The sequence below is a fragment of the Takifugu flavidus genome, chromosome 19, assembly GCF_003711565.1.
Source record: "Takifugu flavidus isolate HTHZ2018 chromosome 19, ASM371156v2, whole genome shotgun sequence".
NCBI lineage: Eukaryota > Metazoa > Chordata > Actinopteri > Tetraodontiformes > Tetraodontidae > Takifugu > Takifugu flavidus.
In genome coordinates, this window is record NC_079538.1 from 6,108,757 (window position 1) to 6,118,543 (window position 9,787).

Here is a 9,787-nt window from a genome sequence, read left to right on the forward strand (position 1 = left end):
TTTTTATTTACCTTTGAGGTGCTGCTTCCTTAAATTCCATGAAGAAGCCTGAGGGAAACAGTTGAGTCTGAAGTCACTTAATGCTTCAATTTATAATACATATAATTCCCGCAGTCTTCTCATTAATCCCTCCATGTGTGATACTCTGGCACAGAGCAGGTGGTGTTTTAAAAAGAAAAAACAACAGATGTGATTACAGCTGCCAGGGAGATGGATAACGTCAATCCCGTGTGCAATAAAACAAAAGCAAGACGGCGATGGTGCCTCGGGAGAGGGAGGCGTTCAGCAGGCATCGGAGTGGATGTTTACTGATGCTAATATGTTTAGAACCAGAAGCACGATCACAAATCCATCAGATTCCCCATCCATATGCCTCCAAACCATCTCCCTTTCTTTAATATTCTGCAGAGGTAACCCTCACCATCCCTCTGTTCTTCTAGTCTTTCTCCAGAATTGACACAAGCATCACTTTTAATAAACACGTGGCCTTCAAGGACTCCCTGCCTGGTAAAACACTTCCTATTGTACTCACAGAACAAAGACCGGCTCGGGCTGCATCTGCAGTTCCTGCATGTCGGAAGCAAGCGAAAATGAACCCTGAGAAGCCAAAACAACCAAAACTTGAAGCCTCCCCTGTTTATTTCAAAGCTGAGAAGTCAGGATTACAAAAGTACAGTGCTGCGACCATAACAAGAGTCTTGGTATAAGAAGTGTGGGACAAACCAATTTTGAGCAAGACATGCAAAAGAGGTGTGGGAGAAGGCCTCCATGATTATAGCACCCTTTGTGGAAAAAAAATGAACCCATTTGTCCATGTCAGTGCAAAAATAGTAATGAATATATGCATATAAAGAAAATAGATATATTTTACAGTATACACTGAATATACGCAACTGTGGACTACAGACACAGAGAAGGATGTGGAAGGACAGAGCGGAGAGTGATGCCTCTGAGCCCAAACGAGGGGATGTCCTTAATTCAAGAATTAAGAGGACTGTTACAACATGACAGCGAATCTTTTTTGGCGCTTTCCATTAAGATATGGCCTCCACAGAATGATCAGTGTGGTAAAGACGGACAGCACCATAACTGCGAGAGTCCCTCACAGACACCGGGACCACATGGCATGCTGCCCCCCCCCCAGTACAGTATGACGGTTGCATTTTTAGTCAAAGAAATTGTTACATACAAAAGCCGTGTGCTGTAGGAAACAGCAATGGGACAAAAAGGTACAGTTTTAATATACTGAATATATATATTGGCTCAGATGATAAGCACTCTCCTTATATATACATCACGGAGCACCATTCAACACCAACAAGAACAGCAACGCAAATATAGGTCAGGACACGTCGCCACACAAACACCTGACACATCTTTGTCACACTTGGGGAAAGAAAAAAAAAGAGATTCTCACATCAATCTGAGGCTGCAAACTGTTAATCATGCGCGGATTGTTCCGCAGACACCTGGCCGGACGCGCCATTAAGGACACGAGGGTCCGTTACAATTTCTTTTTTGTTTGCATAGCATGAATTTTTTTTCTTTTCTTTGAAGCTTATTGTTGTTTGTGAGTGCCGCAAAGCTGTAGCATGTGCACTGTGTGGTGGGTTTGGCGACCCCCCCCCCCCCTCCCCCCTCCCAAACGTCCTACTGACAGGTGTACGTTGAAGGTTTGTAGAAACTAAAATAGACTCTGGCATGCTTTTGACGAGATATTAGCCCTGTGCTTTATTTTTGCGTGAACACAAAGCAGAACAACCGTAGCACACGATGGAGCGGAGCAAATAACAATAACAATGATACTTTCTAACAAGGACTTGCCCATTCAAATGATTACAGCCCTTTTTATTATATCAAAACCAACGTGTTCAAAGATGCGTTTGTGGCGCTAAAGTAATATTTATTATTTCAGCTGCTGTTAGTCTCCAAACTTTCTTTTCCATCCGCAAAGGTAAAGGAGGGAACGTGCATGCTTCTCTACTGGGTGATCGTAACCGTCATGCTTATCTTTTCCACTAAAGCAATTCATTAAAAAAAAAACTGGAAACACTGATGCAATGACAAAACCTACACTTTGTTACCAAAAATCCAGGTGTATGAAGAGTTGTGAGGACTCCACACACCACATTAAAAGGGCATTTTTTTGTTCTTGAATGTAAATAAGAAGCAACTGCTTTCCTCAAGTGATATCTGTGTGTTGTGCAACAGCCGGGGGGGTTTCTAGGAGTACAAATCTGACCTGCTTCTGTATTCTCCCGCACGTGATGCTGCACCCAGCACAGGCCCGGTGATGACACATGAATTAAGGCATCGGCAGAGGCACTAGAGCAGCACGTGACGGCAGTGCTTGCCTATGCAAGGCAGGCGAGCCCACTTCACTGTGGCTTCATGTCAGTGGCGGGGGGGTTGCCGGCGATTTGATAAGAGCGACACTGCTCTACTTTGCCACCGGCTCACACAGTCGGTGTTTTCAGCCGAAATCTCAATTTTGCTACCTTGTGATGGACAAAATAATGGCTCCAAATTCAGGGCGTGTGACGCCGAGTTAAGTGCATAATGACAGACTGGAGTCGTGCACAAATGGGATCAAGGATAACGGGGGGGGGGGGGGCAGTTCAAGCAGGCAGGGAAAGCCCTCTGGTCTGTCGCAATACAGCAACCTGGGAGCCCTGTTTATTAAGTTTCACCTATTTTAACCTATATAAGTGTTGATTTATCTGCCGGCAGTCATGCATTAAAAAAAAAAGCGCGTATGGCTGTCAGACAGATATTGCCAAAGAGGATGCAGGAATGGCAGAAATGAAGAAGCAAACACAAAATATGGGTTTGTTTTTCTGCATATTTTGGAAATATGCGGACGACTGGCCTTACCCAACAAGCTGCACTTAAAATAAACCCTCTTCTGCCTGTACACACAAAATCTATTAGCGTAACTGCATTATAAACATACAGAACTGAACAACTGTAATTATATTGACAACAAAATGGCATTCCAGCGAAGGGCTGGAGGTTTTTCATCATTACCAGTATGTACATGTATCATTTGCATTCCACTGTGAAATTATTGCACAGATAGCCACCATGGGCTCGGCTCCCACAGGCCCCTGTATAAAAATAGAACAATAGCACTACGCAACTCTTCACCATTCTTTTTTAAAATGTGTTTGAAGGACAGGCACTGCCATGGCCAAACGCACTAGTCTGCATACATAAACCATCTCTATAATTGCTTCATAGCAAACAGAGTATCTATTCCAAATGGATTTCCTTTACTCTCCCATTTGCTTCTGTCGACCATCTTCCCTCTCTCCCTCTCCATCCCCATGTCTCACATACTGTGCCTCCTCCGGGAGCGTGGCCAGGTCCAACAACTGGGATTTTTGGCATTTCTCATTACCGCCGACCCAGAGCTGCGGCACTCTGGAGAGTCTGAAGCGAACCCAGGGAGATTCGAGAGGAGCTCGGCGGCTCTAGCGCTCCAGAGCACATCGAGGAGCGGCTTTCTCTCAAAGTAAGAGGTGAGAGAAGAAAGAGAGTCAGAGTGCGAGTCCAAGTGTCCGCTCAGACGACAGTTTCCACACCGATCAGCTTTGGTGTGAGGATTCGTGGCGTTATTCCGTTGTTGAGGTCCTCCTCAAACTCCAGCAGCTGACCCATGAAGTTGAGGTTGGGGGAGATGATGGGCCTCCTGGTTTTGACAAACTTGTAGGCGTCCGTCATGGTCATCCAGGTGTGCTTCATCAGGTAGGCGATCACGATGGTGGCTGAACGAGACACGCCTGCCTGGCAGTGGATCAGAAGGCCCATACCAGCCTGATGTGCTTCCTCTGCAGAGACAAACGTCAAATCAGAACACAATAACAGGTTGATCTGTTTAAACTCGAACAACCTGGAGGTGCCAGGTGTGACCCGAAAGCTTCAAAGAGAGGACATTTGAGATAAGTGACGCTGTCTTATATTTTGAGTCTTATTCAACTATACCAACAAATGCCGTACCGATAAATTCAAAGGCCTCCTCAAAGTACTGGCGCAGGTTCTGCTTGTTGCTGTCCGTGACAGGGAGGCGCTTGTAGACAAAGAGGCCCGTGTCATAGTGGTAGAGCGGCAGGTGGGTGGTCACGTTCAGGATGTAGCCGACGTGAAATCGCTGCAGCAGGTTGAAATCCTGAGCGTCATGCTCGTTCCCCAGGTACAGGAAGGGCAGGATGGGAGTCAGCTCTGCGTTCTCTATGTCCGGGGTGGAGGGGAGGGAGTGAGGTAGTGCCCCAGTCAGGCCGGCAGCTGCACCAGTGTCCAAACCCTCGTGGAGGTGCAGAGAGTGCTCACACAGGTTCTCATGGCTTTGTCTAAAGCAGCTAAGGCCTCCTGCACACAAACAGCAGCAAAAGACTGTAGATAACTGAGAACTTCTTTATTCTCCCCTCCAACATCCCAGCCAACCTTGCTTGAAACCTTGTCTTTTCAGACAGCTAACGCTAATGCTGTGGAGGCCAAGTGTACTGAGGTATGCTACACTAATGCAGTTTAATCAATTCAAAATGGTGTAAAAAGGCAACTAAACCAATCTGATCATTCAGTCATCTTGAAACCAAAAGGCAAAATGGCAAAATAATACCATTTTTAGTAAAAAAAATATCCACCAAGTACTGAAATAGCTGCAAAGACAGTTTCGACTGTGTGAGAAATCCCCTCCGTTAATCTGTAGGTAAATGCATGACATTGGAGTTACAAATACTTCCCATTGGACATTTGCACTTCTCCAAATAACAGTTTGCACCTGTTGCCAGTGTGCCAAAGTTTCCCTTTAGCAGTTGTTGTGGTTTCACACACTCTCTCACACATACACACACACACGCACGCAGAATAAACTGTTGCATTGTTCATAATGGAAGAGCTGACATCATGCCATGTGAGGTCATCATGCAGCTTCCTCTTTGGCGACTGGGGGAGGATCTCTGGTCAACGGCTGCAACAGTCTTTCCATGATAAAACAAGCCGGTCGTTACCTTGATGTTGCCCTCATCTCAGTAATAATTACACTGTAGTAAATAAAATAAATGAAGCACTTACTGGCATCTAATGTCTGCTACAATTAGTCATCAAATGGATGAATTACTATAATATTGCTGCACTCGTACATGTTTATGCCAGGCACTTTTATTGATTAACCTAAAAGAGCTATTACACTGAAATATCGTCATTCATTCAACTGTTTCCTTGACACCTTGATCTCAGTAGCTTCTTCACATGCTACAGCTATGTTAAGGTGATAAACAAGCCATTATTTTTACAGCATCCTTCCTCAAATTACGATTATGTATGTTCCAGTGATCTTCTGAGCTTAGTTCCATTCCAGAGATCCTTAATAAATTTAATTTACAATGCCTATTCTATTTCAGGTCAATGCGACTTCAGTCTTTTGTTTGGGGAAACTTACAAAGATTTTAACACACTACCTGTTTAAATGTGTTGTTGTATTGGAGGGTACTTGGGGGAACAGGAAAAAAAAATCAATATGAACTTCAAAAACAAAGTCACTTATGCTCACAAGCCCTCAGACTTAACCGAAACCAAATGTCTAGGTTATACAATCGAACCTTTCACCACAGTGAAATCATGTTTTTACAAAGCCACTTTTTTCCAACAGTCGATTAGCTAAGTGTAGCACACCCTGAAATATAAAACCTGAATTCTGCTCAAACCAAATTTCATCTTTTCATGTGACCCTTCACAATAACAGACAGGCAATAACAGAATCTCCAGAAGGAGCACATCAGGGTAAGATGAAATGTAGTGTGACCGCCTGTTATTATGTCTAAAATGAGCTCAAGGAGGAACACATGAAAACAGTGGTTACCGCATACACCAGCCGCAGGCTCAGTTCCTGCTTAGAAAGCACCGTTTCTGCCTGTCACCCCACAGAGCTGTCGTTTCCATTGCTTTCTCTACACCTTTCTGACCCTTGTGTTGCATTTCAGATGGATTAAATGTACTGTGACATACTGAAAACAAAAAATGTTCTGACTAAAAGCACCAGCAAAACATGGCGGTAACCGAGTAAACGTGAGTAAATTATTAATTACATGCACACGTTCCACATATGTCACTGTTATTACAAGTTTGGGCTACAGTGAGTTAACTTTCATACTTCAATGGGGAACTACAAAAATCCCCTAGTGCGCCAACCACTTAATTAAAACCTATAATACAAGTGTTAAAATTCCTGCCAGTCCAGTCAGATTTGTTTATCTGTATCTATCACAAATTAATAAAAGTAAATCAATACGGCTTTTCCATCATAACCAAAGCCAACATCACGTCAGTGACTGGTGCAATAGAGAAATACAGCAACTGTAAATTTACAGAGAAAAAGTAAGTAAAAAAAATCTGAAAATGTCCTAAAAGCTATTTCAATATTATTTCAATAGGATTTCTGATGTTTTAGGCAAGGTCAGAAATATCTGTCAACATAAATATCATTAACCTTTTCAAACAAATCATGCAGTTCCCATCAACATGCCTCCAGAGTTAGTCAGTTCTCTTTTTGAGTATGTGGGCAAGCATCACACATAAATGAAGACCTGTGGGAGATAATGGTTATTCCTTTAAGAAAAATCAATCAACCGTGGTTGTGTTTGGTTCCCTCAAATGAAGTGATGGCTTAGACTTTACGGGAATTTTAGAAAAACCAGATGAAGCAGGCTTCCTGACAAGCACATTGGTTCAGGATGAGAGGCTGGAGAGGCCATCAAAGCAGACTCAAGAGGACGCGAAGACTAAAGGAAAAGAGGAGATGAAGGTGCTGTGATCTTGTGGCGAGAATGTGGCTCAGGGGCATTCGGCAAGCCCTCCCAGCCCTGCCCCCCCCCTCGATTGAACACGCGACTTCAAACACGCACACCAAAGATAGAAAACATGGCAGCGACGCAGGGATGTTATCTTAGTCAGCCTCTTTATTTACTAACCGCTGCGGCTCGCTGCCTACAAGCCTCTCAAGATGCCATATAGGAGTCAGGTGAGGCGTGTGTGCACATGTGTGAGGAGTCCTGGACACACATGGATCTGATATACAGCGAGCGAGGTTGGGGGTGCTGAAGCAGTGATGAAAACAGAGCCAAAACCAGCTGACCAAAACAATACAAAGGAAGGATTAAAAGGCCTATCTCTCTCTCACACACACACACACACACACACACACACCATCATGTGGTCACACTCGTATTGTATCAATACGTATCAGTTGTTGCTAAGATGCCACTGTAGCGATGATGAACATTGCTTTAGGATGTCTTGTCTGATTTATGCCCTCCAGGGTCAAACTAAAGCTGATGCAATTTGCTCTTTCTGTAAAGGAAACGTTTTATTTTCATCTGCCGTGAGCCTTGACAACCCTACCATTAACTTACGCTGGCACTACACCGCCTGCTTCGACTGTACCTTTGAGGATGATGGGGTCTTTGCCCTCCCGCCTCAGTGACTCCAGGACTACATACAAAGGCTGGGAGAACGTCAGCCTGTTGGGATCCGCAGTGCTTTCGTCGTAAACCACGATCTCTTTGGAGAAGATGCCCTTATATGAGTCTTTGCCCTCGCGGCAGGAGATGAGGTCCAGCACAGTGATTTTGCCCTGCTGCAATCGCCGTCGGCTGATTTTGTCGGAGCAGTTGATGTGCACCGCCCCACGGATGTGGCTTTTGTTGTAATCCATGAAGGTCCGGCAGTCGATGATGACCGGCACCGGCCCCACGGGGTGTCCCATGGGGCAGCAGGTCATCCGTTTGGCCAGCTCATTGGGATGAATGACTCTCACGGTTGACGGGGCCTTAGAAGTACCTGGAGTGAGACTGGAGGTGCTTAATGCTTCGTGGTTGCTGACCATGGGCGTTGGGGGTGCGCCATAGCTGAGGTTGGGGCTGCTTGCGCTCACCGGGCTGTGGCTGAGGCTCTGGCTGTCCCGCTCATAGGTAGTCACAGAGCAACAGCTCGCACTGCTGCATCCACACGACAAAGAGCGCGTGGAGCCTTTGGATGAGGGCATATACGTTACAATATTGGCTGTCGCCTGGATCTTCACCACGGTGGTGCTGATGACTGCGTCGCTGCTGCTACTGCCGCTGTTGCTGCCGCTGCTGGTGATGGCGTCCAGGTAGCTGGTGTCCAGGCGCAAATGGAGTTCCTGAGGTCGGATCGGCCTTGGCAGAGCCACCACAATTCTGTCGTCGAGGGGAGATGGAGGCATGGGGAGGCTGAAGGCTGCACGTTTACGGAGAAGTCAACAAACCGCTCTGTGGTGAAAAAAAACATTCAAGAGCGTGAGATGTGAGGGGGAATCTTTGCAAAAACCCATTGGTGGGCAGTAACTGAACCTGAAAGTACAAATGATGACCTCCTGTCTGTCTGATTGACATGCAAATGAGTACTGGAGCCAAATATTAGCAAAGTCAATACCTGCAGGGTTACACCCAACTTGGTGGGAAAAATTTAGGCGTGACAGACTGGCCACTAATAATAAAGACCAAAATCATCACAGAGCACCCTTTAACCGAATCAAATATTGCTCATGTGCATGTAATGCTGAATTTTTCATGCCGTCCGTGCTGGGTGTTCAACAGCTTTTATGAAGAGAGAGGTAGACAAAAAAAAATGAGAAAAATAAAATACTGCATCCAATGCTGTGCTGCAGTTTGGTCTCAAATAGAAACTCCTAATAAATCCTAATGGCTATTCTTTTTCTTTCAGCAGCCACCAGGATTTTAAAAGCATGTCAGCACGGCATGTTATGTAAAGACGTCTTTGTGCGCTGTGCGTCTTCAGCAAAAAGCCAGAAATCATTCATGGACAAAATTCATTGAGGAAACCGGCATGAGAACGTGCCTAGAATGTAATATAGCTCCAAGGAGGAGACGGACTGATCAAATGAGCCGTGCACGGCATGAAATGCATTCGAAATTCACATGTGGCGCGTATCATGTAGAGTTTTTGGGGTATTTTTTTTAATCAACGCTTGCATCTTGTGTAAATTGTAACTCTGTCGCATTGATGGGGTGTCATGACAACCGTAATAAAACGCTTCATGTTTAAAGTAACTGCAAGTATAATCAACGCCGCTGTGACCGAATGGCTGCAGTGCTGACAAATTCATTTCTACTGTCTTCATTAATTATAAAAACATCTGAATTCTCAGCGACTGCGCATTTCAGCCACAACTTCTCATGGAAACACCATTTGCAAAACTTGTAATTGTCCTTACCGTTGTGTTGCAGACGGATTTGTTATCTCCGCTGGCTGCCAACGTTGCCTCCATTCAGTCCGTCCCGCTGCCGTGGAGAGGCAACATTTTTCAGTAGTACTTTTACCCTGCTCTCCACCGCAAATAATATTAAAGGAAGTCTGCCAGCCTACACGGGTTACGCAGCGTGACTGACGGCAGCGTCGGCCAATAAGCGGCGTCATTAAAAATTAACATGAGGCGCTGGTACAGTGAGGCCCCGCCCACGAGCGGGAGGGACTTGGGCGAAGCGCGTGCCTCTGTGGCTGGCTCGTGTACAGTCAATGGGCAGGCAGTCTTTTAACCTACCGTCAAAGCCACGTACGTGCGGAGATGATGTCACTGGCAGCCAATCAAAAGTCTCCCTTAGAGCCTCGCGAATCGTTGCCTTCACGTGTTGCTCGAAAAACTCTGGAGCAAAGAGCCAGATGAGAGCATTTAACCCACTATGTGGGGACAGCTACTTAAAGTTCAGAGGTTCAAAAGCAAATAAAGTCAATCACAGACGATTAGCTA

The 9,787-nt window shown here is 45.3% G+C and overlaps 1 protein-coding gene across 1 annotated transcript; it reads right to left on the reverse strand.

Moving 5' to 3' along the window:
• Positions 1-621: 621 nt before the first annotated feature.
• On the reverse strand, positions 622-9,549 carry dusp10 (dual specificity phosphatase 10). The gene is made up of 4 exons (XM_057016943.1): positions 9,254-9,549; positions 7,441-8,288; positions 4,000-4,368; positions 622-3,830 (listed from the first exon to the last, which is right to left on the reverse strand). The coding sequence occupies exons 2-4, from the start codon at positions 8,240-8,242 to the stop codon at positions 3,565-3,567; spliced, it is 1,437 nt and encodes a 478-aa protein (XP_056872923.1). The 5' UTR covers positions 8,243-8,288; positions 9,254-9,549; the 3' UTR covers positions 622-3,564.
• Positions 9,550-9,787: the final 238 nt, after the last annotated feature.